This window comes from Drosophila obscura, unplaced genomic scaffold, assembly GCF_018151105.1.
Source record: "Drosophila obscura isolate BZ-5 IFL unplaced genomic scaffold, ASM1815110v1 contig_37, whole genome shotgun sequence".
NCBI lineage: Eukaryota > Metazoa > Arthropoda > Insecta > Diptera > Drosophilidae > Drosophila > Drosophila obscura.
Window position 1 is genome coordinate 813,862 of NW_024542825.1, and position 26,590 is coordinate 840,451.

Consider the following 26,590-nt stretch of genomic DNA (forward strand, 5'->3'; position numbering starts at 1 on the left):
AATTGAGAGCAAATTTTGAAAACTCTCCACGAATTGAGAGCGATTTTTGCAAACTCTCCACGAATTGAGAGCGAAAAATATCGATATTTTGTACGCTAAATGGAGGTTGGCGGTCAATTTGAAAATTATCTTAAGATATTGAAAAATAAATATTTTATTTGATTTGTTTTTTCGGTGCTGTCCAGTGTGACTGGAACCATATATTTCATATATTAAGGTTCAAACAAGAACAACATAAAACGAATGTGACGTCGTTTTTGTGGCGTTGCCAGACTCGTACAATTCGTAGTTGCTGCGGGCTGCCAAACCATGGCATATTGGTTGCTGGGGCGCCAAATTTAAATTAAGTGGATTTGCATGGAGGAAAAACTAAGTAAAAACAGTACCGTAATATTGTAAATTTAGTTTTGAATCGTGTCGAAAGTAACGTGAGAAATAAAAGTTCAACTGATGTTTGCGGTTCGTTCTATCGCCAGCCAGAGGTCTTCTTGGACAGCACCACCTTCTGCATGTGATCGTCGGCGGTGTGGGTGGTGTGGAGTCCGCCCGCATGGCGTGGCACACACTTGACCATGGGAGCGCCGGCGGTGCCCTTCGTCCAGGCACTGGCACAGTGGGGGAACTCGTCCTTGCGGTAGTAGCCCATGATGCCCGATTTGCGGATCTGGCCCAGTTCGTAGGTGACCAGCGGCCCCAGGCCCGACGAGCCCTTGGCCGCCGGCAGCGACGGCACCTTGGAGCGCTCCACTGTGCGCATCACGCACGGCGTGTCGCAGGAGATGCACGCGAGATCCTGCAGCACCTTGACCCGCCCGGCGGCGGCGGCGCAGTCATCGTTGGTCATTTCCATGTACTTCTGCAGCGCCTCGGCGATCATGGCCACACGCTTCTCGATCAGCTCGCGGAAGTCCTTGAGTCCGAGCTCGAGGGCATCGATGCCCAGGGTCATGCGCAGATGGTCGATGATCTGCAGCACGTTCTTCTCGTTCAGGCTGATGATGTGGCGCACCTCGCAGAACTGCTTCTCCAGCCGCGCCTTGTACTCCTCGAGCTGTTCCAGCGACACCTTCGTCGCCAGCTGATCGAAGTCCACCTTCTCGGCCAGCAGCAGCTCCACCTCCGTCTTGTCGATCTTCATCTCGTCCAGGTGCGTAACGGACTTCTTGAGCTGGACAATCTGCGCAACATTCGCATTCACCTGGGTGAGCATGCTCTGGGTGGCCTCCCGATTGGTGGCCATATACAGCTTGATCTCCCGCACCGTTTCCTGCAGATCCTGCATGCTGTCCATCAGATGCTGCGCGTCCTGCTTCAGCAGCGCGGCGGCCAGCTCGTTGGTCTTGTTGGTGAGGGCGCAGAACTGCGACTTGAGCTCCAGCAGCTCGTTGAGCATGCGATCGGGCGAGTAGCAGAGATGCTGCTCCAGATCCAAGGTCTCCTCCTCCTCGGGCTTCTCCGCCTCCGTGGGCGTGGTGGAGACCGTCGTCTCCTCCTCCATTTCCTCCTCCATGGCCTCCATCTCCTCTATGACAGCCTCGCCGCTGGTCCAGCTGATGGACACCTCGTCGTCGGCGGCCCGCATCAGCACGCGCAGCTGTCGGGCGATGTGCCGCAGCAGCTTGAAGCGATCCGGATTGGGTTTGCGGTCGATCAGCAGGTGGGTCACATTGTTCAGCTGCTCCATGGTGAGCTTCATCTGGCCCGTCATAGTGGTCACGAACGTCTGCATCTCCATGTTGGCCTGCTCCTTGTGCATCTCCACCTTGGACATGCGCTTCTCCAGGCGCGTCAGGTTGCCCACCAGGGAGCCATCAAGGCGCCCGTGCGACCTGCGTTGGGAGGTGCGCGACGTTGCGCGTGAGATTAGCGGTGGCTCCACCTGATCCTCTGCCCCGGCATGCGCCACCTCTGGCTCGGATGCCACGGCGGGCGTCTCTGGTTTCGCTTCTGGTTCGGGCTGTGGCTCTGGCTCTGGCTCGGCTTCAGGTTCGGCTGCGGCTGCGGCTGCTGGCGCCTCTTCGGGTGCAGCCTCTGGCTCAGGTTCTGGCTCGGGCTCAGGCGCTGCTGCTGGCTCGGGCTCGGGCTCGGGTTCTGGTTCGGGCGCAGCTGCTGCTTCTTCTGCTGGAGCTGCGGCGGCTGGTTCCTCCTCAGCGGGCGGTGGTGCAGCCTCTTCGGCTGGTGCTTCGCTAGCGGCTGCATCTGCGGGTGCTTCCTCCGCATCGGCACCACCCACCAGACGATACTTGGAGCAGGGGCTGCGCATTGTCACTAAGGAAAGGAAAGGAAAGGAAAGGGCAGGCATCAGGACGATCCCTTGTGACAGTCCCCCCGGCAGACACTCACTCATGCTGCTCTGCATGCGTATATTGGAGGCTAGGTACTCATCCTGCTCCACAATCTCATCCAGACAATCCAATTTCTGTGCCAAGTTGGTCAGCAGCACGTGCAGGGCATAGAAGTTGACGTGGCCCGACTCCGGTGTGCCAATGGCCACATCTATCAGATCCTTGTACGTAAATGTCATCTTGAGCCGTGGCAGCGAGCGAATCAATGAATTTTTCACTTTAATCACAAATGTACCAAAAAAAAAGTCTAGTATAAAATATAAACTGAAGTTAACTGAACGAGATCTACGAATATAATGGAATATTTGCTGCAGCAAATTACGTTTGGAGCTCCGGCTACAATGATTGAGAAATCGGAGCAATGTGAGGTTGTGCTGTATATCCAGTCACTGCTTGGCGTCGACTGCTTTCTACTGCTTCACTGAGTTCACTCAGTTATTGACTAGCGGCGTGTTTATATTGCAAGAAATTGCCATGTTTGATATTTGCTTCTTTTATGTAAGCTTCTTTTATGCATTTTTGGTATTGTGTGGATCAGATTAAAATAATGTGACACCAACGCCACCAGCTGCTCTCTTTCGAGTGCCGTTTTTCAGCATGCATCAGCAGGCAACAACAAGGAAGGACTGCTTGCTTGTCTCTCTGAGAGCCGAGAGAGCGAGTTGAGAATGAGCACGCATCGCCATCTTATTACTAAATTCAGCTTGAAATATTTACAGCTTAAGTTTGATTCTAAATATTTAGTACACACACAAATACATATGTATGTTTTTATATGTATGTACCACTATTAATCAGCGCCGAAGAAGAATCGACTTATCGTTTAATTAATTGATAGCCTGTCGATGATTTATGCGCCTTAATGGGCTGCTTCAGAAACAATGAAAGCCACATAGAATCAGAAATAAAATCTAAAAATCTAAAAATTTTCGCTTGATGGATGTTCAAAAAATTTCTTCATCCTACCGCAGAAAACTCTTGCCTAATATTACGCGTATTTCTGCATATTTTCTTGCTATTGAGACAGCTGTTCTTTAGTAGCTGATGCCTACTGTACGCACAGCAAAGGTACGCGGTATGGCACGGCGTATGGGCAGCTTTTAGACGCGCCGAAACATGCGTTTTTGCCGGAGCTTTTTCCCCCCAGAGCTTTCGTCGTGCATTTTCGCCCAAGACATTTGGCAGCTCGTAACGTTAACAATTGTTATCATTCCGGCAGAAACGCTTGTTGCTTCCACGTCTCTTTCTCTATCTCTCTGCCGCCCGTCGCGTCAGTTGCCATTAAAACCGAACCAGAGTAGCGGCGCCATTATTCGAATCGTAATAGCCGAATTTCCAAATCAAATTGCGGACAAGTGACGCGGAAAAAAGCTGAAGAGTGAAATCTGAATGGAAATGCTATTAGTGACGCGTAGCCAGAGAAATTTGCATAGAAATTGTGAGAGGATTATTTTGCTTTGTGGCTGTTGGCCAGTGTAAGCGGAAACGGAAGTGAAAATTGAATTTGTGTTTGCATTGTGAGCGTGCCATTAAATGAATGAAATGCAACCAAAAAAGATGAAAGAATAATACAAAAGAAAATTCACAGAAATAAAGGAGAAAATCCACACAGCGTAAAACCGCTCAAGAGTAAAACTTTAGAAGAAAGAAAACTTGTAAACAAAAGTGCACATATAATATACACAATTTACGGGGAGTGAGTGTCTATAAATAAAAGTGCCAAAACGGTCAAACGGCCAAGCGGATATTTAAATTAAATTCCAAATTATTTAATAATAATAATTGCTGTTTGTTGTGTTGCGCATTTCCTTTGGCTTCACTTTAAAAATAGCTCTTCAAATATTTGTGTGTGTGTTTGTGTTGTTAATAATACAAATTCGATGTGCGAATTGTTTACAATTGAAAAGAAACAAAACAAATAGCATATATATCCAAATCCATATCCATTTCCATATCCATCCACATACGTAAGTGTTGGATCAACGCAAATAAAACCTTGAAAGCTTTCAACCCCATCATCCATCCAATCATCGGCGGAAAAGTCAACAATTAATTGTGGACTTGGATACTCTTTTTAAGAGCTAAGTGGCTGCAGCATGCAAAACCAAATGGTAAGTACAAGCCGGGACTTAAGGGTTTTAGATCTGTCCATTTTTGGTTATAGTGTAACTGCCTTCGACAAGGCCATGTGCTGCCCGATTAGATAGGCAGACTCCCCTCTACTCCCATGTGCTTGCCGCGAGCATCGAGGAGTGAGGTAAAATGTTGTGGAATTTCTTGGCATTCCCAATTCCCAATAAATAATTTCTCAGTGTTCGGTGCATTATTTTTGATCACATTGAAGTGAATTACTGCGCTGATTGATGATCGTCGCTTCAATTGAAGCACACACGCACGGCGCAATTGATTTACCCATTTGACACTGATCAATCTAGATAGGCGACAAGATCGCACAGCTGTGACTGTGACTCTCTGTGATTCAGGTTCAGGTGGCGCCCTAACCCCCGCCCCATTAAGTGATGAGACATCCGCACCCTTTCACTTTTATTTTGGGCGTTGGGAAATTTCAATTTTTTTTATTTTTATTATTAGATTGTGCCTTCGATCGCTACAGTTACAGTTACGGTTATGGTTAGGGTTATATATGTATATATATTTTTCACAATTTTTTCACATTTATTTTTGTTGCTTTTCGGCAGCAGCGGACACTTTAAGTGATAAGCAAAGTGTCGCCATTTGTTCACTGTTTGTTTGTGTGTGCGATTGGGTTGCTATATACTACACACACACAGCACACACACACACACACCTCTTGCGTAGTATTTTGTCAGTTTAGTTACTCCACTAATTATCGAACTAAAAATTATCGCACTCTCTGGGCATTGCCTCTGTCGCGCTGCTCTTTCTCTCTCTCCCCACGACACTTTGTTTTATTACAGCTTAAAAGCATGTTATTTATTGTTGAGAGCATGGTCAACAAAAGTTACAATACATAGCAATAATAAATACATATATGTACACGTATAGTCAGCACATGATTAAGTAGCAGCATTTAATCTACTTAAACACGCGCTAAAATTGATAAATAATTGCTGCCCCGCTAGGCAGAGAGAGAGAGAGAGAGAGCAGCAAAGAGAGACCAAACAATTTGCCAGAATATCCACGCAATGTACTTAAAGTAACCCCACCCCCCAAACATGCTGTCCTAATTGGTTTTATTTAATTACTGGCATTCCCCCAACATAAAAGTGGAGCAGGACAAAGCACGGCAATTTTTGAACAAAAACACAAACGAAGAGTTTGCACTACAGCTGCAGGCTTACATCTACATAAATATGTACATACGTAGTCCTTGATTTTATACCAAAATTTGCTTAAAGTTTCCCAATATTATAGTAAATATTTGAAAGTAAAACAAAAACCCTTTTCAAAGTTTTCTCTCTAAAACTTTTGACCAAACAATTATATTTTAGATTAAAGTTTATGCCAATCCTTTCTACATAAATAAATGGATTTAAGTGACTTTAAGTGAGTTACTCGTTGTTGCTCTTGCACTCTTGTTTCCCGATAGTGCCCTTGCCCTTATCCTTGCTCGTTTTTCGAATTTGTTGCCACAACATTTTTTCTGTTTGCCAAAAGCCAGCCTCAAAATTCACGCAGATGTTTCGCCAGACGTCATAGTTCGTTCGTTTTCTCTTTGTTTTTACGTTTATGTTGCATTCTTGTTGTTGTAGTTTTTTTATTTACTATCTAACAAATACAGCTAAATCGTGTTATATACAATGGCAGGCAGGCGTAGTGCCGCGGGGCTGGCTGGCAGGCAGTCGTTGTGCTTCTCGTATCTCATCAATTATTTCACGAATAGTCATTGCCATTGGCTCCGTTCACAGACATTCTGAAAAGCTTAAAAAAGTCAAACCCATACGAGCAATCAAAACAAAAAAAAAAAAAAAAAAACCCTCAGGGACAATCAAACACATGGATACGTGCACCCCCCCACCCAGCCGCAACCTGCGACTATTAACACATGGAAATCGCAAATAAAATATTTAAACGAATTTTCCCAGAATATTTGCCAATTTATGTCATTGCTTGGCATGACTGGAAAAATGCTGCCAAAAAAAAAAAGGCTTACAAATAAATCTCATGGCACTAACTCGTAACGGTATTAAATTCTTTGCTTTAATAGAGATTCGTATCCCATGACTACAGTCTGTATGGCAATTGCTAATGCTCTTAAATGAAAGCAAATGTGAAATGGAGTACCATTTAGGTACCACTCCAGAGTGCAGCAAACCAAAAAGAACAATGTCAAGTGGCGTACCCAGGGGGAATTCCGGGAAGGATTCTTTTTCGCCCCGTTAATTAAATACTTGGAAAATAACTCGCATGTGGAAAGTCTTTTTGGAAATGTGAGCTTAAAAATGTTTTAAAAAATTCTACGTAAAAAGGGATTGGTAGATTTTTACGTGTAAAAATCTCATTGCATCACTTAAACAACGAAAGAACATTCAACATTCATAAATATTCAATTAAAATTGCTTTTTTCCTACTAACGAGCATGCTGCAGGTGGGAGCAGCTCCCCACCCCCCTTGTAGTAGAAAAGTTCTTCAAAATTTCTTTTTAAATAAAGTTTTAATGAATTGAGAATGTTGGAGGCTGTGCATACAAAGACTGTTAGCTAATAAATGGAAACTCATTTAAATTGCTGTAGCTAGAGCATTAATTACCCATGGAAACCTACGTTTACAGTGCCTAAAAAACAAACAAATATAATAATAAATGGCTAAATAATAATGCAAATTCTTACAAAGGTTCTAGGATCTTTTACGACTCTTTTTCTTTGGTACCTTTATATGTACGACTATGGCATGCACTTTATTTGCAGGTCAGTGTTCTTGTGTTATTGTGGTTTACATACGAGTACTCCCCACATATGAAATTCCCTTTATGTTTAATTAACTGCGTGTAGCGCATAAACAAAACATAATTCTCTGAAAAGCCGCAGGGTCTCTCCCTTTTGTTTGCATGTGAATGAACCCATTCGCACATGGAATACGTAATTCCGCATGTTTATTTAAGTTTTATGAAGAAATGCACACAAAATACGTATGCATGTATGTACACCGATAGAAAAAAGCCCTGAAATATTAATATTTTCACTTAGATTTTAATATTTATGCCATTGATTTTCATCCAAGAGTGGTTGTATTAAAATTGAATATTTTTCACTTAAATTTTGATATTAATATATTTCATATTTAAATTTAATATGTTTTTATATTTAAATTTTATATGTTTCATATTTAATGTTAATATGCTTCATATTTAAATTTAATATGTTTCATATATAAATCTAATATGTTTCATATTTATATTTATATTCATTTTTAACTAATTGGTTATTATTTTGCGTACGCAAATTACATTTCAAGTCCTCATGGTGTGAATTGGTTAAAGTTTTCAACTAGAAATAATCGCAACATGAGTAGGACTGCATTGGTTGTGATTATGCCCCTGCGCTAAGATAATTTTACTGTGCATTCAAGGCAGGAGCAGCTGGAACTAGTTGGAATTCGAGGGACATAAAAAAATAATATAAACATAGTTAAAATAAATAAAAAAAATATTTGTTTTCATTTAATATGGAATATTTAAAATAAAAAGTTTTTCCTTTGGATTTTAAAAGAAAAATTTTGAAATCAAGTCATAATAATATTCAATTTAAATATGAAACATATTAAACTACAAATTTAATATATTATAGTTATTTTGAAATGTTTTGTATTTAGATTAAATATGACCGTATTAAAAAAGCATTTTTAATACATTTATATTTGAATCAAAGTGAATTCTATTAAATTTTACTATGTTTGTATTTAAAAATGGCATTTTAAATACAAATATGATTGCAGTTATTTTTACTATGCCTTTTTTCTATCAGTGTACGTATGCTCACTAAAACATTTGATATACGTACAAACAAAATGAACTTGGTACTGACCTGTACATTGACCGTTCAGGCCATAGGACTTTATTGATATACAACTGCAATTTGGGGGAATTTCTCATATACGTTTTGGGCGTACTCATGCTCCAGGGTAAAGTTCAGTTTTGCGCACTTCAAGTTTTTTGTTTTTGGTTTATTTGGGGCCAGTCCCCCAGTCCCAGTGCCAGTCTCTTATCATCCCATAGTCTGCACCGAAATAAAATCAAATTCTAAACAAAGGAAAGTCCAAAAATAGTCACTTCTTTCTATAAAATATTCATCTATGTATCATCAATAATTGCTAAATTTATCAATATCATATGATCGAGCAGCAGCATTTAATTTTCCAGCTTTTTATGCGATTTCCATGACTGGAAAAAAAAAAGGTTTTGTGTTGTTTTGTGTTGTTTCGTGTGTGGTGTGTTCGTTTTCCCAGCAAAAACCAAAACAATTTGTTCAAGTTGGCGTAAAATGGAAAACAAATTGAACTTATCAATAAATCGAGTGCTGAGTGCTGTGCCGCCGCGATAACGATTAGAGTGAGAGAAAGAGAAGTGCCTAAAAGTGACGCGGCCAAAACTGGAATCGTATCGAAACGGATCGAACCAACAAATAAAAAAAAACCCCAACAAGGTTCTATACATACTCGGTATCACACATAAGTTCGGGCGGCATTGAGTGCTCCATATGTACATACATATGTGTTTGGGCCCACACAGGACAGCCCGCGATAAGGGTTTAAAGTCGTTGCTCTTGGCAGCGGCACCTCTTTTTTTTGTTTTTTTTTTGGTGGGCTTTGATACCCGGCTATCAGGGGTATGTTGGGTTTTTCATTGATCAAATAAATCTATAAATCGCTTTAGCTTGATCTAAATCTGGGAAACCTTTTTTGTAGTAATTTTTTAACCAATAAAAAACATTTGTTTACGCAGCTGAAATTTTTAAGCTAACAACCAAAAAATTATGTTGCTGGAAAATTCTTCTTGTAGTTTAAGCTTTGCTCTTTACTTGACAAAAAATAATTATTGCAATATCTTTCAGCAGTTTGGCGCTTAGATTATTGGAGTCTCATTATTTGCTTGGGTATTTAAATACTTAATTAATTAATTGATGAGTTAAACGGTTTAGCATATTTATTAGCCAAACATTGAGCAGCAAAAATAAATTATACCAAAGGGTATTTCAGTGCCATAACTCTAATGTTTTTTTTATTCATTATATTATATTTTATTAATTAAATTAAATGATTGGAGTCTCACTATTTGCATGGGTATTTAAATACTTAATTAATTAATTAATGAGTTAAACGGCTTAGAATATTTATTAGCCAAAAATTGAGCAGCAAAAATAAATTATACCAAAGGGTATTTCAGTACCAAAACTCTACTGTATTTTTTGTTTGTTCATTTTATTATATTATTTTAATTAAATTAAATTATTCGAGTCTCAATATTTGCATGGGTATTAAAATATCCATTGGCCCTTAATGAGTTAAACGGCTTAGCATATTTATTAGCCAAACATTGAGCAGCAAAAATAAATTATAGCAAGGTGCTACGTTTTTTGCCATTATTTATTTTAATTAAATAAATTAAATTAATTACTTAAAACCCATTGGGCCTTAATGATTTATTTATTAGCCAAACATTGAGCAGCAAAAATAAATTAAAGCAAAGGGTATTTCAGTGCCAAAACTCTACTGTTTTAATTATTATATTTGTGTTTTAATTTGTCTGATTTTACTTTGTTTTGTTTGCTGCTGGCATTAAGTTGGCAGCGCTGGCAGGCCAAAGCGCATGGAAAATTATCAATTGATTAAAGCACAAGCATTTAATTTATGACTATCCATCGTCTTGGCTCTGTGACGCCGACTTGACACAGCTTAGGCTGTCAGCCCGGCCAGACATGGGCAATCCTCGCGGCCGAAAGCCGCAAGCCCCGCCCATATTCGAAGCTATCAGTAAGCTGTATTTAATGTGTATAATATCTGAAAAGTCACGGCGCTCTCTGGGCCTGCCTACGCCGTTTTTTATTGATTGCAATGTTCTTTGGACTTATCACACGACTTTTAAATGAACTTTATTCGATGTTTATGCTAGCCTGCTGCCTGCTGCCTGCTGCTGCCTGCCTCCCCCCCAGTGCCTTATCTGGGTTGGGTTGGGTTGGGTACTGCTGCTGCTGCTGCTGCTGCTTGTCTCTGCTGGCAGCTGATGAAATGCGTCACATTATTGGCAATATGACAAGCGCAGTTAAAATTCCAATATGCGACTGGATATCATGGAAAATTATTATTACTCGTAGTTTTTCGTCATTGAAGGCTGTCAGTTTCAGGCGCAACCTAAGGATGATGCTGACTTGCTGGCGCAAGTGCATTTTTTTATTAAATAAAAATAAAGCTGCCAAGTCATTCTCTGCTTATGTTGGAAATAATAACACTTGGGGCTGCTGTTTTTTTTTTTGTTTGTGTGAAAATTAGCTTTGAAGTGTGTACACACTGTCACTGCCTGGCTGGGTGCCCACATCAATGTCAAACAAAGCGCTTTGGGTGTTGGTTGGTGTTTGTTCCATGCCCAAATGTGTCGTAATAAATTATAGAATAATTTTAAAATATATATATATAATATAAAATAAGTAAATAAATCATAAATTATGTGCCCAAAGCTCCAGGCCAGTGGATGTTCATTTTTAACTTTTATCTAGCGCAGCGAAAGCTACGCAAAATTATTTCTATCAATTTGCCAGCTAAAAACATTGAAATAAATAAATATAAAGTAAATATAAAATGAATATAAATAAAACAAATATATACAAAACTAGAAATAAATATAAAATAAATATATATAGATATAATTTATATTTATTTATTTATTTATATTTATTTTGTATTTATTTCTAGTTTTGTATATAATTGTTTTATTTATATTAATTTTTTTGTTTACTTAATATTTATTTTATACATTTTACTTTTGATTTATAAATATTTATAAAAAAAATAATTTTTTTTTAAATGTATTTATAAATAAATAAATATAAAATATATTTACATATGTATATGTATGTATTAATTTTATATTTATTTCTAGTTTTGTATATATTTGTTTTATTTATATTTTTTGTATATCTACTTAATATTTATATATAAAAATATAAATAAATTTTAAAAAAATATAACTAAATAAATAAATAAATATATACAAAAATAGAAGTAAATATAAAATAAAAGCAACACAAAATTCGAAAACTTAAAGTGTCAAACAAACCCGGCACGAGTAACCCTACCTAAAAGCTCTTTTAAGTGTTTGTTCTTGTCGGCGTCAACTAACACCCCACACCACAACCCCCCCCGCCCACCACCCACCCACCTGGCTGTGCCATAACCGTGTCACCTTAGCCCTAAAGTGCTTAAAAGTCATAACAGTGTGACTTTATTTTCCACTCAGCACTCAGGCGCCTCATCGCACCCCTTTGATGAGTTACTTAATTACGAATTTACTACGCAGATATAGGTAGGTAGGTACGTACGTACTACTCGTAAATTCACCTAGGTCAGGGCAACAACAGCAACTTTTGCCATGCATCAACGTCACAGCTGAAACGGTAACTTTTTCGCGCCACCCACCTGCCACGATACGCACGCACGGACGCACGCACGCACGCAGCGTTTTCCAGCGGCGTCAGTTCCGTTGTCAAATATTTCACGAGCTCGGAGATAGTAACCCAAGCAACCGGAGACGGCTGACTACCGTACCCACCCACAGGTGGTATGTATGATATACAAGGGTACTACAGTGGCAAATAAAAAAAAAGAAACCAAACAGCAGCTTTTTTAGCCACCGCCACCGGACAGCCAGCCAGATAATCATTTTTTTTGTTGTTGATGAAACTTCTCGTTCGCAAGCCAACACACAGAGAGAGAGAGAGAGAGAGAGAGATAGATATCTGCGTAATACGTTTGCTGTTTTAGATGAAATACTTGTAAATGTTTACACGCAGATTTAGATACGAGAGCAGAGAGATACATATAATTAATATGCCCCTGCTGCCCAGTATAAATGGAACGTCAGCAGCTATTTCACAAGTCATTTTGGCATCAACTAAGAACGAACCAAGACGCCAGAGTCTAGCATGGAAAAAGGATACCAGAGTTTAAGATTTTCGCGCACGAGTTTCAAAGTTACTTAGAGGCGACTTCGTTCGGGCGGCAGCCCCAAAAAACTGTGATAAAACAAACCAAAAAAAAAAAAGAAGGCATTAAAACCTGTAGCATATTTAGGCTAGAAAAACTCTAGCGAACCCAAACCAAAAGATGTTTCTCAACATATTCCAAACGGGCATATTCGAGCGGCAGTTCCGTCGCCAGCTGCTCGTCACACTGAGTGGTATGTGCTTGGTGGGGGTGGGGGTGGGGGTGGGGCTTTTGAGCAGTTGATAAAAGCAAAAGATTTACGGGAATCCACTTGAGGCATGGAAAATTTCTGGCCACCGAAATGTTGTGTGGGATTTAATGAGCAGCATGGAATCAACTTTAAGTCAAGGGACAGACAGCTGCCAGTCCGTCCGGCCTATCCCACTCACGGCAGGACAACATGTTGATGGGTCAAAATTCAATTTGGTGTCGCCAGCCTATGCAAATGAGCTGCTTGAGCTGTTGACATGGGAATTTCCAGTCCCTCCCCCAACTGAATGGGTGTTTCTTACACATACTCGTCTGACAACGGAGAGACGGAGAGTGGGAGAGTGGGAAGAGAGCTGGGATGAGCGCTTGAAATGAATGATGTAATTTATTGATCTACTTGTAGCCACGCTGATAACCTTCTGCCATGGCATTGCCTTGGGCTGGCTCTCGCCCATGCTGCCGCAGCTGCTCTCCGCGGAGGATACACCGCTGGACTTTCATATCGATGTGGGCCAGGCCTCATGGCTGGGCGCTGCCATCAGCCTGGGCGGCATTAGCGGCAACTTTTCCTTCTCCTATGTGATGAATCGCTACGGGCGCAAGGTGTCGCTCTATGCTCTGGCACTGCCCAATACGGTGGGTGTAACGATGATCCAACCCCATTGAAAGTGGGGGTGGGGCAGCAGCTTAAGGTGTCATGTCATGTGTCATATGTTTCTTCTCCCTCTCCCACCCCACCACCTCTCGTTTGCAGTGCATTTGGTTCTTGTTCTACTTTGCCCAGAGCATCGAGTGGCTGTATGTGGCGCGTGTGTGTGCGGGTCTCACAGGCGGTGGCATGTTCGTAGTGCTGCCCATTTTTATTGGCGAAATAGCCGACAACAGGTGAGTGTTTCTGTGTGTGTGTGAGTGCCTGTCATCTGCTGGGCTGTCCAGACTGCCGCATCGATTCATCCATCAATTGGAATTGTTTTAGTTGGCAGCGCTAGAAGCTATTCATCTGTTCTGTTCTGTTCTGCTCCGTTCTGACAGCATTCGTGGGCGTCTCTGCTCCTTCTTCACCCTCACCATGAACACGGGCATTATGGTGGGCTTTATTGTCGCCTCGCACATACCCTATCACGTCATACCCTGCGCTGTGGTGGGCCTGCCGGTGCTCTATCTGTTCCTGGCCACCCGCTTTCCGGAGACACCGCAGCAGCTGCTCGTCTGGTCGCGCGTGGAGGAGGCACAGCGCGCCCTCAAGTACTACCGCCGCTGCGATGGTCCGCAGGTCACCAAGCAGCAGGAAGGCGACTATCAGAAGCAGTTCGACGAAATGCACTTGGCCATACAGCAGCGCAGCAAGGATGCCGGCTCCGTGGGCCTCACCATGGCCGATTTCTGTAAGTTTTCCCCACTTTGAGCCGCAACTGGAAGTTCCCTCCACGGGTGTTTACAATATTTGTGGCCTTCATGCAGGCAATAGGCGCGCCCTGAAGGCCATGGCCACGGGCCTGATGCTGATGATAGCTCAGATATTCACGGGCACCTTTGCCTTCATCAACTACATGTCGAACATCTTCGATGTGGTGCACACGCAGCTGGATCCCAACACCAACACGATCATCATTGGCGCCGTGCAAATTGTGGGCACGCTGGCCAGCATGTATCTGGTGGATCGCTATGGCCGCAAGATCCTGCTGGTCGCGTCCTGTGCCGGCAGTGGCCTGGGTGCCGCCGCCTTCGGCCTGTACGCCTTCTATGCGGAGGAAACGGACGCCGATCTGACCGCCTATGCCGCCTGGCTGCCCGTCAGCCTGATGGCCCTGATCATTTTCATTGCCAATGTGGGCGTCAGTTCGGTGACAATGGTGGTGCTGGTGGAGCTGCTGCCGCAGAAGATACGGGCGGTGGCCACCAGCATTTGTCTGGGCTGCCTCAGCTTCTTTGCCTTCACCTCGCTCAAGACCTTTCCGCTGATGATGTTCCACTTTGGCCTGGCCGCCACCATGTGGTTCAGCGCCTCTGTCGCTGCTCTGTGCCTCTTCTATGTGGTGGTGTTCGTGGACGAGACCAAGGGCAGGTCTATGTACGATTAAGCTGCAGCGGGGAAACCCTAGAGTATGACTAAGCCGTGCCCCCGTCACAGCCTCAAACTTGGCGAATAAAGTATTTCGGTATTCATTTCAGCAGTTGCCAGGCTCGTGTTTTGTTTTGTTCCTGCCTGTGGGGTGGGGGGGGGCGTTAAACCAAAACAAAACAAAGCTCCACAGAGCTAGGGCTAGAAGAGCTCTCTCTCTCTCTCTCTCTCTCTCTTCCCCCATAAAAATGACACTGACATGGCTCTTGATTTATGACCCACTGGCTTCACTTGGCACAGCGCCTGTTGCTGCCAGCTGCCGCTGCCACTGCCACTGCCACTGTCATTGCCGCTGCTAATGTCATGTCAACAATTAGCTCTGTTGGTATTATCATTTATAAGCGCGCACATTAATCCCAGCCCACGTCGGCTGTGGCTGTGGCTGGGGCTGGGGCTGGGGCTGGGGCTCGTTAAGTGGCTGCTGCCAACGCGTCAGACGCGTGCTCGCAAATGGGAAATCTTTGCAAACATAAAATGGCAGGAGCATGGCAGCCCCACTGAAAATGTCTTTTCCATATACTTTTCCATTCCATACTCCAAGCATAAATTAAATAAAGCTTTACCTTAGGGGTACAACCTGCTGAATCATTCTGATTTGTGATTTGTGATTTGGGATTGGTGAATGCGATTGTGATTCGTGTATATTTTGTTCATTATTTATGGTTCATACCATTTTGCGCTGCCCTGCCCTGACTCATCATTATGCAGTGGAAGACTCCCTGCCTACCATTAGTTTTATTATTTATTTTATTTTATTTATTTGTGCACATTTATTGTATACAAGTGTATTGGAGGTAGCAGGTGTGTGTCCTGCCTCAAAGCCTCTTTATCAGCGGCATTTTCTATATACTATACTGTTTAATCACTTGGAACCCATAGATTTGACTTTCTTATCGATAAATCTGTCACGCATTTATTTCGATTATTCTGGTACTTGGTAAAACTATTTTTGGTTTGGATTTTGGACTATTTTAATCAAATATAAATCCTTTTACGGCGTGCTGCGCTGCTGCACATTTAATTTGTGCATCGGGCAGAATGTAATTTCCTGTCTGTGTGTGGGGCATTTTCGTTTTAATTACCACGTACCTGACCACTGGACACAACAACCACAATATACATATGTATATAGTTCAGTTGCAACGCTTTCAATTAGCAGTGGAATTTCAGGTGTTTCGGAGCAAATCTCTGGTAAATGAGATGTTGGAAAATACAAATTGATATCAAAATAATTCGTTTGTGCACTTAACATAAGAACATTTTGCCGAGCCAGAGCCCAGGCCCACTCAGACTTGCCCCACTTTAAAGTTGAAACCAAAACACTCAGCAGCAGCAGCCCAAACAGTACGCAGGCTACTTCACTTCGCTTAGGCAAATTGCCAGCAATGTACATGGAAGCGGGGGGGGGCCAGCCGTAATGATCAGGAAAGTGATAATAATGGGCAATGATAAGAGGGGAAGAGACAGACAGAGAGAGAGGGAGAGAGCAACAAACACTTTAAAAGCAGTTAGAGATGGACGAGTATCGTGTCACGAATATAATTAAAGCATTCTTGTCGCGCGGCCGCTTGGAACATAACGGTTTTAGCTGGCAAAGCTAAGGCCGCTCGAGCGCCGTGTGGGATCGTGAGAGAGCGCTTACAGTGCGCTGTTACCGGCAGCGGAGCGCTAACAGGCTGGTAACCTGGGGAGTGTTAACAGTGCTAACAGTGTTAACAGTGCTGTTGCTCTCTTAAAGCTGCTGCGTGCATCTCCAACTGAAATATGCACACATATGTACATATGCACATATGTATGTATGTATGTATGTATGTATGTATGTATGTATGTATTGCTTAATATCAGCAATCAGCTGTAAAATGGTGTTTACCCACGCTGTTTTTTTTTGTTTTCAACAACTTTAACAGTAACTTGAGTGCAGTCAACTATTTAAGCTCTTTGTTTTCGTACTTCTCTAATGAATTTGCTCAAAGTCCCAGAAAGGAGAAATGCTTGGAATGTGAATGGCTGATTAGGAATTTCTATTATGTGTACGATGAAATATACATACATATATGCATGTACATTATTACAAATGTATTGTATGTGTTTTGTTTCATCTCTAACCACACCACAAAACCAAAGCGTTTATGTGAAACAAGGACAAATGACCCTCAATCGTTGCCATTCGACACCGTCGACATCACGCGTCGCATGCGGAATATTTGTTAAATTAAAAACGCAACGGGGCATGGGAACTTCGGGGCCTCGCGACTAATTAATTGCCTAGAAATTTGATAATTAGTGCTTAGCATTTGAACCTCTCGCTCCTGCCTTCTCTCTCTCTCGCTCCCGCCTTCTCTCTCCCTCTCACTCACTCTCGCTCTCTCCGACTCCTGTCGTGTTTTGCGCTTTGACTTTGTTTGTTTGCATTCGCAATTTAATGACACATTTTGTGCGCGAATTTAGGCGTTGCGGGGTCGTAATTGGAACGTTAAGCATTTGACTGGAACGTTAAAGGTATGTCGGAGAGGGGGTGGGCTTGTTACACAGAGTCCCCCCCCACTGCCACCCACTGCGCATATGGCAAATGACTTTTCAGCTTCGACTCAATGGGGCACACGAAAACAACCCATTTAATTATTGATTGCATTTTTGCCCAAAAAACTTAACGAAAACGAAAGGATACAAAATCGAGTTGCTTTTGTACTTTTTTGTTTTTAAATATATATCACAATATATATTTCTTTTCGTTAGTTTGTGTTATAATAATTATAAAATAATTATAATATAGTACATATATAAAAATTATAAAAATTATCATTTTTTATTATAAATGAATTATAAATTTATTTATTTATTTGTTATTTATTTATTTATTTATTTTTTATTGCTTATTTATTTATAATTTATAAATAAATTATAAATTTTATAAATTTTATATATAAATAAAAAATAAATAAATAACAAATAAATAAATAATAATAAACTATAAAAATTATCATTTTTTATTATAAATAAATTATAAATTTATTTATTATTTATTATTATTTATTTATTTGTTATTTATTTATTTTTTATTTATTTATTTATTTATAAATAAATTATAAATTTTATTTTATATTATATTATATTTTATTATAAAATGTAAGACTTTTTGAATCAAGCGATCCAATTAATTCAAAGTATTTTATCTATTGTGCGCTGAGCTGCTTAGCATTAATACTAAGAGACGCTTGTGTATAGCATAGCAGCAGTTGGAACATGAAATATATTTTTATATGATTTATTCGGGCAAAAATACTTGAGTGCTCTGCGCTGCAAATATCTGATCCCTCCAGAGGGATACATATAAAAAGACTATGAAAGTCGGAGAGACTATTTTGCACTGACAACAGATAAAGCTACTAACAGTAAGATAGAATGAAGGATATATACACCACCGGCAGGCATATAAAGCAGGCGTTAAAGGTCCGCCACTGGCTCATATAATATGCAGCGGAAAAGTATCGCAAAATCGTGGAGAGTTTCACAATTTTCGGCGAGCTCAAGTCGTCGTTGCACCACACAATGGAAGACAAGAAATGTTGCAAGGCCCAAGGCCCTGCAGCACAGCACAGCTTCACACAGGCAGTGTGCTGGCTGACACACGGGGCGATGGATGTTGAACACGTGACAGAGACCTTGAGAAGTAATGCAGAACAGGCGGCTATACCACGTGCCACACAGAACTCACGTACGAGTAAAGGGCAACACATCCGTTTACCCTACAGGCACGGTACAGACAGTTCGGGTAGTGGTGAGGCGGTGAGGGCGTGATTGGTTGCACTTGTGCGTTGCACAAGCAACTTTACAACATCTTCGCCGTCTACTTGCCACTGCCGTGTGGCTGCTCATCTTTCACTCATGTGACCTGTGGAGGTGGAGCGCCAGAGAACTTCCAAGCTGTACAGATAATAAATAAATAAATAAAATAAATAATAAATAAATGTATAAATATTAATTGGGTGCATGCAAAGCTTTTCTTTCAGTGTCTCAGTGCCCTCAAATATTTATACATAGAAGATTTTTATTTGTGTTTTTATTTCTGTCGCAAAGGCACGCGACTCATGATTCATAGCCCTGGCTAATGTGAGTATTTGTTTTATTGTTTGCCTTTGGCACTATCAATGTCGCTTGCTCTTGCTCTGTTGCATTCTATGGGTGTCCAGGCAGCACTGCACAAAAGTATGCTACGTGCCACAGACAGGCAGCCTCGCACGCCTCGCAGCCTGCCTGCGAAAATATGTAAGTCGCGGGGCAGCACAATCGGCACACGCACAGCTTAAACGCTTCAGCTTCCGTGTGGCTTTCAGCTTATGCACTGCATAAATGGCTAGAACGGAACGTTTGCGGCTTCAATAGCTAACGCCTGACTGGCTGCATAGCATCGATTTTTGATTAGTTTGAAATTCCAGCCCTGGGGGGTTGCCTATATAAAATCATTAAAATATGCTAGCAATTCCGATGTACGAGGCCCCAACTTTGTACTGAATTAATTTGCTTTTGTGTACATTTTTGGCATTGCAGTGAACACCCAACCCAAACACACCCCACTATGAGCAGATCAGAACTCTCAAAATGCGGCTCTCTCACACATTTGGCATTAGCTGCAGCAGCATCCAACAGCAGTGGACGATGCTGCTGCTGGCGCTGATATGTTGCAGTACAGCTGCCTCTGATAGCAGTGCCACGACAACGATGGCAACGATTGCGGATAGCCCCAGGCCAAATGGGCAATGGAAAGCGAGCAGCAACAGCAGCAACAGCAGCAGCAGCAATGAGAGCCAGAGAGCATCAGAGGCACAGCCACAGCCACAGCCAGCAGGCACCAGGATACGCCTCAATGTGAGTATATTTACTAGACACTAGATATCAGAATTGAGTAGCCAAAGTTTCGTGCGATCAACAGACGTTGCCAGCCAATGGGGAAATCACGGAGCTGAGCACCAATGTCACTCTGTACATGGAGAAGATACCGCGCATTCAGGTGCGCTGGCAAGACAACCTGCCCGAAGGTGAGTCTCCCCTTCCAGAAATCCCCGGCTCAAGTGGTCCTTCCTTACACGTCCCATGCTGTGCTCTTTAATTTCCCAGGCACTTCCTACAACGTCCTGGTGAATGCCGTGAACAACACACGCTGTCCGGACGCGCCCTGCAGTGAGTACGGCATTAAGGAGAAGCCATCCAGCTATGTCTACCTGCCGCTCAATCCCAATCTAAATGTGGAGTCTGTTGACTGCAACTACATGTTCGGCTGCCAGTACACAGTCACCGTGGAGACATCCAATGCGCTCGTTCGACGCTCCACTCGCATCTTTATACCACGTGCGTGTCAAGCACAAACCCTACCGCTACCGCTACCCCATCCTAAATGGAATTTAGCAACGAACTCTGCTCTACATTTTCTGTGTTATTCTTGTAGAATGTGTGGCCGGCAAGTGCTCCTGCCAGCTGGCGCCAACACCGCCCAAGGTCCTGACCGCAGCCAAAATGCTAACCAACGAGACCATCAGCATCAGTTTTTCGATTCAGGCCAGTGAGCAGCTGCGCAAGGAGCAGGCCAGTCAGCTGCACGATACGCTGCGTTCCTACAAAATGCAATTAAAGTGAGTAAAGTGGGTGGTGGGGATGGGAGGAACATGAACATTGAACAGGAACAGTGTGCACTACGCCACGTATCACACTGGGGGAAAAACCAGCCAATCTATCGGAAGAAAAGTCAACATTTCTAGTGCAAAAAAAAAAAACAAACTTAAAATTTGATGGAAATTCAAATTTTGCATACCCGTACCCCAAAAAGAGTTATGGGGTATAGTGAGATGATGTAGAATCTACATTGTGTATGTATAATTTATATTTTATATGTGGAATCGACATTGTAGATGTAGATGTAGTTAACTAATGTAGCGAACAAATTTAAGATGTAAATTTTTTTTAATTCTACTTAAAACATAAGCTCACAAAGTTATATACTGACTGAGTACGGGCTTAAAAGTAGAGTCGCGTTCCCCGAAGCGACTCACACGTTCCTTCTTCTTTTTTTTTTACCTGATTTTTTTATTTAGACTCAATAAATTTGACTAGTAGCTTACCATAATTCAAACAATCTAAATTTCGAAAATATATAGCTTTATTATTTTCAAAGTTTATGACTTTAATATCGCCCGTTTTGGCAGTTTTGCCCAGTGTGCGCTTGTGCAAAGTTTCAACGTTTAACAGAATTTCTCTTTGCTTTCATTAGTTTTGGTTCACTTTAAGCAGGCAGATTAATTGGCCTTTTGCATGGCCAGGTAAAATGAGGCGTCAGACCCCTTGACATGAGCAACTAATTATAATAATGCCACTTTTCAGTGGCAAACTGCTGCACAAAATTAAATTCAATAATATATGTATGTTGTACGAGCTGTGTGGTCACATAGTGGGGGAGGGGCACTCACTCCCTGAAGTGCTGTCAGCAGCATTTGTTAGTCAAAAAGTTGCCTCAATTTATGATGATGCACTGGCAGGCAGCCTGCAGCAATTTTGCCATATTATTCCAGGAAATCAGAGTTGACTGTTGCCGGAGGGGAGCTGGCCAGTTTTCGAGCAGCAGCAAGAGACGAAATTACTATTATTTTAAAGTCGAATAGCAGTAAGAATATATCCATAAATTTGCATTGCATTTTCGCTCGTTTTGCAGAATAAATGAGGAAATGAATCCATCATTGCCCTGGGGCGGCGTACTCAAGAATCTGCTGATTCGTGTCTATAATCTGAGTGAGCTGAACTTCAAGCCAACGGCCAAGGGCTTTGAGGGTAACATGAAGCTGCCGCTGGGCATACAGCTGAAGGAAAAGGCCTCACTAAATCTGCAGGCCGTCATCATGGATACATCGGGCTGTGAGGGGCCGCGCAGCGTTACCAAGGTGCCAGGTAAGGAGATGCTTCTTCACCCACAACTGCCCAACTGTCACCCCAACACATAAATGTACAAAATGACATTTCATATTTGCAGTGCCAGCAAATCCCATTGTGCTCACGGACGAGGATAATGTGGTACGACTCGACAAAGGGCAACGTCGGTAATCATTTAATGTGATTCTTCTCCATCGTTTTACTCGCAGAGCAATTCCATTATCATTATGAGTGCGATGCTCATTGCCATCATTCTGGCTGGCCTCTCACTGCTGCTGATGCGCCGTCGACGTGCCCGGACCAAGGCAAAGCTGCAGAAGGAGGAGACCTATATGCAAACCTTTGCCACCTCCGCCATCGAGTGAGTTGGGGGGTCGTATAAGTGAATTCCCAGATTCCCAAGCTAATTGCCATTTCCATTTTCCAGCATGGAGGACAACGTCAACTATGTGGACAAGTATGTGGAGGTGAGTGCCAGCAAACGCATTAATATCCTACCCTTTTCTATGTTAAGCTAACGTTTCCATTCGCACTCCCCATTAGCAGTCGCAGGCATTGGGTCTGGCCGATATATTCGAGGTGCCGCACGCGGCCATTCACATGGGTCGCATGCTGGGCGAGGGCGCATTCGGACGCGTCCACGAGGCCACAGCCATCAATCTGCGCCGCATGCGAGGCACAACAATTGTGGCTGTGAAACAGCTGAAACGTGAGTATTTTTTGACGCCAACATCAAGCGACTATGTGTGACACTCTCTCTCTCTCCACGCTATGGCCCATCAGCGAATCCCACGGCCGATGAGGTGGCAGAGTTTCTGGCGGAAATCGAAATGCTCAAGGGCGTGGGCACGCATCACAATGTGGTGTGCTTTCTGGGCTGTTCCACCATCAAGGCGCCCTACCTCATGATCATGGAGTATGTGGGGCGTGGCAATTTGGTAATAAATTTCATTAATTTCTCTGCCTCCCCAAAAATTACGCATTACGTACCATACACAGCTCAGCTATTTGCGTACGGTGCGGCAGGAGGCTAGCAAATTGAAGCTACGCAATGCGAATTATACCAGCTGCAAGCCCATCCAGCCCAGGGGCATCTCCACCTCTGCTGGCGGACTGCCCAAGTCGCAGAGCGTCAACTATATCGAATTGAAGGCATCCAGCCAGAGCATAGAGCTGCCCAACTCCACCGAGAGCTCCAATCCCACCAACACAGGCAATGGCTTGGGTCCGGCGGCAGGACGTCAGCCCATTCCCTCGTTTGCCGAAAGTAAGTTAAGCACAGCATAAAGCCAACATAATGGCCATAATGTGCATTTTCAGCCACGTACACCATTGTGGAGGATGAGGAGCCCTTTGAATATATACTGGACAACAGAGAGTTGCACAACTTTGCCCTGCAAATCGCCAATGGCATGCGGTTCCTCGAAGAACAGGAGATAACACACCGGTAAGCGTCGGTTGGGGGCTTACGTTTAAGCTTAAGCTTAAGCTCGGGTTTTATCCTTGTGCGAATACTTTTTACAGCGACCTGGCAGCGCGCAATGTGCTAATTGACAATAACAAGACCTTAAAAATATCCGATTTCGGTCTGTCGCGGCATGGCATTTACACGAACACAAAGACGCGTAAGGTAAGGGGGAATAGTAGCATTTTTTTTTTGTTTAACCCCATTACATGTACCTCTCTCTCTCTCTCCTGGTTAGTTGCCACTGCGCTGGCTCTCGATTGAGGCCATACGCGACAATGTCTACTCGAGCAAGAGCGACATTTGGGCGTATGGCGTGGTGCTGTGGGAAATTGGCACGCTGGGCGCCTCACCCTATCCAACGATAAGCAACAGCGAGCTGATACCCTACCTGCTGGCGGGCAATCGGCTGCAGCGGCCGGACATTTGCACGCCACAGGTGTACACCATAATGCTGCAGTGTTGGCTGGAGGAGCCCGAGGAGCGGCCGACATTCGATGCCCTGTACAGGGTGTTGAGCCCAAAGACCACATATGTGGACATTAACAGTCTGAGTGATGATTACGTATTTCCGCCGATTAGAGAGACTAAGGATAGTCCATAAGTTAGTAGTCGTACTCTTTTTGCTAGTTACTATACTTATCTTTAAATTAAATTAAATTAAATTAAATGAATGTGAAACGCTTTTTCCTATAGATTGTAGTTTCTGGTTGCTTCTTTGCATTGTTAGCCACCCTCCTCCCGTTCTCTATGTAAATAGTTAGTTAATTAAGTGCTTATTAGTTAGTTAACCTGTGGGGCACCACCCACAAACTGTTGTATGTATACGAAACGTTATTTCGATGTGCTGTGAGTTTTTCCCAACAAAATATGGGCATCATCTTTAAATTTAAATCTTTGTACATTTACTTCGTGTTCACACATACTTTCCAAAGTATTATTAAAGAAGCAAAAACAAAAAGAACTTAGTGAAGTTACTTCAATTAATTAAATGGGCACTGAAGGCCCTTTTTTTTCAGCGTGTGCTGCCAAAGGTTTTATTCCATTCGACGAGACTTTGAAGGTTCTGCTGCGAAACAGAGCTGGTAATTTCTTTGAGCGCCTGTTTGAAGTCCTCCATGCTCACGGCAGGCAGCTGCAAAGAGAATAAATTCACTTACAGACACGACGCGACACCCGACCACTGTATTACCTGATGCGGCTGTATAACGTCCATCTGGGAGTAGCTAATGGAACGCAATGGAGCCAATAGTGCATAATGACACAGACTGTCCACATCGGCGCCCGAATAGCCGTCCGTGAGCTCAGCCAGCTCTTGTATTTCCAGCAAACTCAGGCTGTGCGTCACTGTGGCGATGATCTTTTCAATGATTTGCTGGCGTGCCTCCTTGGTGGGCAGCGGCACATACAAGCGACGCACAAAGCGTCGACGCACCGCCTCATCGATCTCCTGGGGCCTATTGGTGGCACCTACCACCAGCACTTGATCCTCAGCATTGGTGGCAGCGCCATCCAAATGTATGAGAAACTCATTCTTCAGGCGCATTGTGCTCTCGTTCTCGTTGGCAGAGCGCTTCGATAGCAGCGAGTCAACCTCATCGATAAAGATAATCTGCGGGGGGAGGGGGGAATTGCAGTTCAGGTTTAGCAGGAATTAATATAGCAATAACTTACGGCTGGCTGATGGGCCACGGCCACAGCAAATAATGTCATTACCAGCTTCTCGCACTCGCCCACCCACTTGGAGGTGAGTGTGGAGGGACTGATGCTAAAGAACCGAGCCTTGGCCTGCGAGGCAATGCATTTGGCTATCATTGTCTTGCCGGTGCCGGACGGACCGAATAACAAAACGCCGCGTGGCGGACGGCGTTGGCCGCTGTACAAATCGGGACGCCGCAACGGCAGTATGATGGCCTCCAGGAATGTGGATTTGGCAGATTCCAAGCCGGCAATATCTTCCCAGGCTGCAAATTAAATGCATATTTGAATCGTGTGTCAAAGCGAAATATCCTCCTACACTACTTGCCCACATTCGTGTAGTTGTGCATGCTCTCCCTCATGATTTGCTCGACCATTTTGGCATCGAGATGTGCGAGTGAGTCGGGTATGGGAATGTTGCCCCCACTCGAACTGCTGCTGCCGCTGCTGCGAGCTTGGAATTAGTGGAACATGCTGACATGGGAAATTTCATCTCTCACCCATTGCTGCGGTTCGCATGCTGCTCCAGGGCCTGATCCGTGGGCGGCACATACTTTGAGTGCACAGTGCGCCGGCCGCCGAGCGTCTTTTTGCTGTAATTCATCGAATCGGCTGGTGCGGCATTTTCACTCGGTGGCTTCTTTTTCTTGTAGTTCATCAGATCCCATGGTGCGGCATTTTCATTTGGTCCCCTTTTTTTCTGCAACAAAAAAAAAGCTTTAAGCATTTGCTAGTGCGTCGATGCACGCGACCATACCTTTAAATCGTCCAACTCCTGCTGTTCGCGTGCAGTGCGAAAGCCCAACCAATTCGGATCCGAGTCCTCAGCGGCAGCCGCAACTGAGCCTGAGCTGCTACTACGATGAGAGCCTTTAATCGGCTTAGGGGCTGTATCCACAGATGCCAGAGGTCCTGTTGCTGGGATTGGCCTACGCGTGCCACTCTCATTGTGCGCTCCACCGGGAGCCCGTAATTTCTGCAAATCGCTTAAAGCCAATTCGTTGTGCTGGCAACTCTCGTAGGCGCCACGGCAGTCAGGCGTAAATACGCTGGTCGGTGGCGTGCTAAGCTCCATGGTTTTACCGGAGCCGACGCGACGACGACTGCCCTTTATAATCTGTTGACATCGCTCCAAGCGCTGCTTAATGATTGCCTCCGAGCTCCTGTCGCTTTCCAGCTTATCCATGTGCTCTTTGATTACAGCATTATGCGTTGCATCATTAATGTGCCTGCAATTCGCGGTAAAGGTAAAAGGTTAATTCAGTGCCGTGCCGCTTGTGTGCGTCAATTGACATGCATTTACCGCGTTGCTTGGCCCAGCAATATCCTTTGCGTGCGCCAGGCATTTTGTTTACTGCTTGCAGTGGTTTGCTCTGCCTGCCAAATTGCTTCGTTGGCTGCATATAGCTCGGCCCATTGCTCGGGTGCTTTGTCCATTTTGCTTTATTGCTTAAACATGCAAACAATTGTTAATTTTGGGGTGTAATGTAGTGTAGTGTAAATCAATGTAGTGGAATGCGGCGTCGCTCCCCTCCCTCTTCCGTTCCTGCACTTCCTGTGTCCTGTCCGTATGCTTTGGATGATGATGTGCAGTCTTTAGAGGTGGTTATGCTACCAGGCGTTTATGGTTCCCGTGCTGACATGTCTTCTAATTTATTT

General features: G+C 43.4%; 4 protein-coding genes across 6 annotated transcripts; 2 read left to right on the forward strand and 2 right to left on the reverse strand.

The window, feature by feature from the left end:
* Positions 1-388: 388 nt before the first annotated feature.
* On the reverse strand, positions 389-2,574 carry LOC111080596 (coiled-coil domain-containing protein 96). The gene is made up of 2 exons (XM_022376304.2): positions 2,344-2,574; positions 389-2,268 (listed from the first exon to the last, which is right to left on the reverse strand). The coding sequence occupies exons 1-2, from the start codon at positions 2,522-2,524 to the stop codon at positions 467-469; spliced, it is 1,983 nt and encodes a 660-aa protein (XP_022231996.2). The 5' UTR covers positions 2,525-2,574; the 3' UTR covers positions 389-466.
* A 1,622-nt stretch (positions 2,575-4,196) lies between these two features.
* On the forward strand, positions 4,197-24,188 carry LOC111079584 (fibroblast growth factor receptor 2). 3 transcript variants are annotated; one of them, XM_022374816.2, is made up of 15 exons: positions 4,197-4,456; positions 19,402-19,719; positions 19,784-19,889; positions 19,969-20,199; positions 20,297-20,480; positions 21,554-21,786; positions 21,869-21,909; positions 21,978-22,129; positions 22,196-22,235; positions 22,312-22,477; positions 22,552-22,706; positions 22,768-23,035; positions 23,089-23,215; positions 23,293-23,398; positions 23,472-24,188. In XM_022374816.2, the coding sequence occupies exons 2-15, from the start codon at positions 19,453-19,455 to the stop codon at positions 23,835-23,837; spliced, it is 2,442 nt and encodes an 813-aa protein (XP_022230508.2). In that variant the 5' UTR covers positions 4,197-4,456; positions 19,402-19,452; the 3' UTR covers positions 23,838-24,188. The 3 variants fall into 3 exon arrangements, with proteins under 3 accessions (XP_022230508.2, XP_022230516.2, XP_022230523.2); XM_022374824.2 differs by having other exon boundaries at positions 22,315-22,477; XM_022374831.2 differs by lacking the exons at positions 4,197-4,456; positions 19,402-19,719; positions 19,784-19,889; positions 19,969-20,199; positions 20,297-20,480 and adding an exon at positions 21,142-21,164.
* On the forward strand, positions 12,403-14,902 carry LOC111079622 (facilitated trehalose transporter Tret1). The gene is made up of 5 exons (XM_022374880.2): positions 12,403-12,714; positions 13,135-13,367; positions 13,486-13,616; positions 13,764-14,116; positions 14,193-14,902. Exons 1-5 carry the CDS (start codon positions 12,642-12,644, stop codon positions 14,810-14,812), a joined length of 1,410 nt encoding a protein of 469 aa, XP_022230572.2. The 5' UTR covers positions 12,403-12,641; the 3' UTR covers positions 14,813-14,902.
* LOC111079602 (fidgetin-like protein 1) lies at positions 24,082-26,467 on the reverse strand. Its single transcript, XM_022374843.2, has 7 exons — positions 26,235-26,467; positions 25,689-26,160; positions 25,432-25,631; positions 25,260-25,378; positions 24,908-25,197; positions 24,426-24,845; positions 24,082-24,368 (listed from the first exon to the last, which is right to left on the reverse strand). The coding sequence occupies exons 1-7, from the start codon at positions 26,366-26,368 to the stop codon at positions 24,249-24,251; spliced, it is 1,755 nt and encodes a 584-aa protein (XP_022230535.2). The 5' UTR covers positions 26,369-26,467; the 3' UTR covers positions 24,082-24,248.
* Between the last annotated feature and the right edge of the window lie 123 nt (positions 26,468-26,590).

Coding starts and splice junctions, on each gene's coding strand:
- LOC111080596 (XM_022376304.2), bottom strand. CDS start 2,524: ATGACATTTACGTACAAGGATCTGATAGATGTGGCCATTGGCACACCG. Junction 2,269..2,343: donor ACGCATGCAGAGCAGCATGA/GTGAGTGTCTGC, acceptor TCCTTTCCTTAG/TGACAATGCGCAGCCCCTGC.
- LOC111079584 (XM_022374816.2), top strand. CDS start 19,453: ATGCGGCTCTCTCACACATTTGGCATTAGCTGCAGCAGCATCCAACAG. Junction 20,481..21,553: donor TCCTACAAAATGCAATTAAA/GTGAGTAAAGTG, acceptor CTCGTTTTGCAG/AATAAATGAGGAAATGAATC. Junction 23,036..23,088: donor CATTCCCTCGTTTGCCGAAA/GTAAGTTAAGCA, acceptor GTGCATTTTCAG/CCACGTACACCATTGTGGAG.
- LOC111079602 (XM_022374843.2), bottom strand. CDS start 26,368: ATGGACAAAGCACCCGAGCAATGGGCCGAGCTATATGCAGCCAACGAA. Junction 24,846..24,907: donor CCGTGGCCCATCAGCCAGCC/GTAAGTTATTGC, acceptor CTCCCCCCGCAG/ATTATCTTTATCGATGAGGT. Junction 24,369..24,425: donor ACGTTATACAGCCGCATCAG/GTAATACAGTGG, acceptor TTCTCTTTGCAG/CTGCCTGCCGTGAGCATGGA.
- LOC111079622 (XM_022374880.2), top strand. CDS start 12,642: ATGTTTCTCAACATATTCCAAACGGGCATATTCGAGCGGCAGTTCCGT. Junction 12,715..13,134: donor GCTGCTCGTCACACTGAGTG/GTATGTGCTTGG, acceptor ATCTACTTGTAG/CCACGCTGATAACCTTCTGC. Junction 13,617..13,763: donor GGCGAAATAGCCGACAACAG/GTGAGTGTTTCT, acceptor CCGTTCTGACAG/CATTCGTGGGCGTCTCTGCT.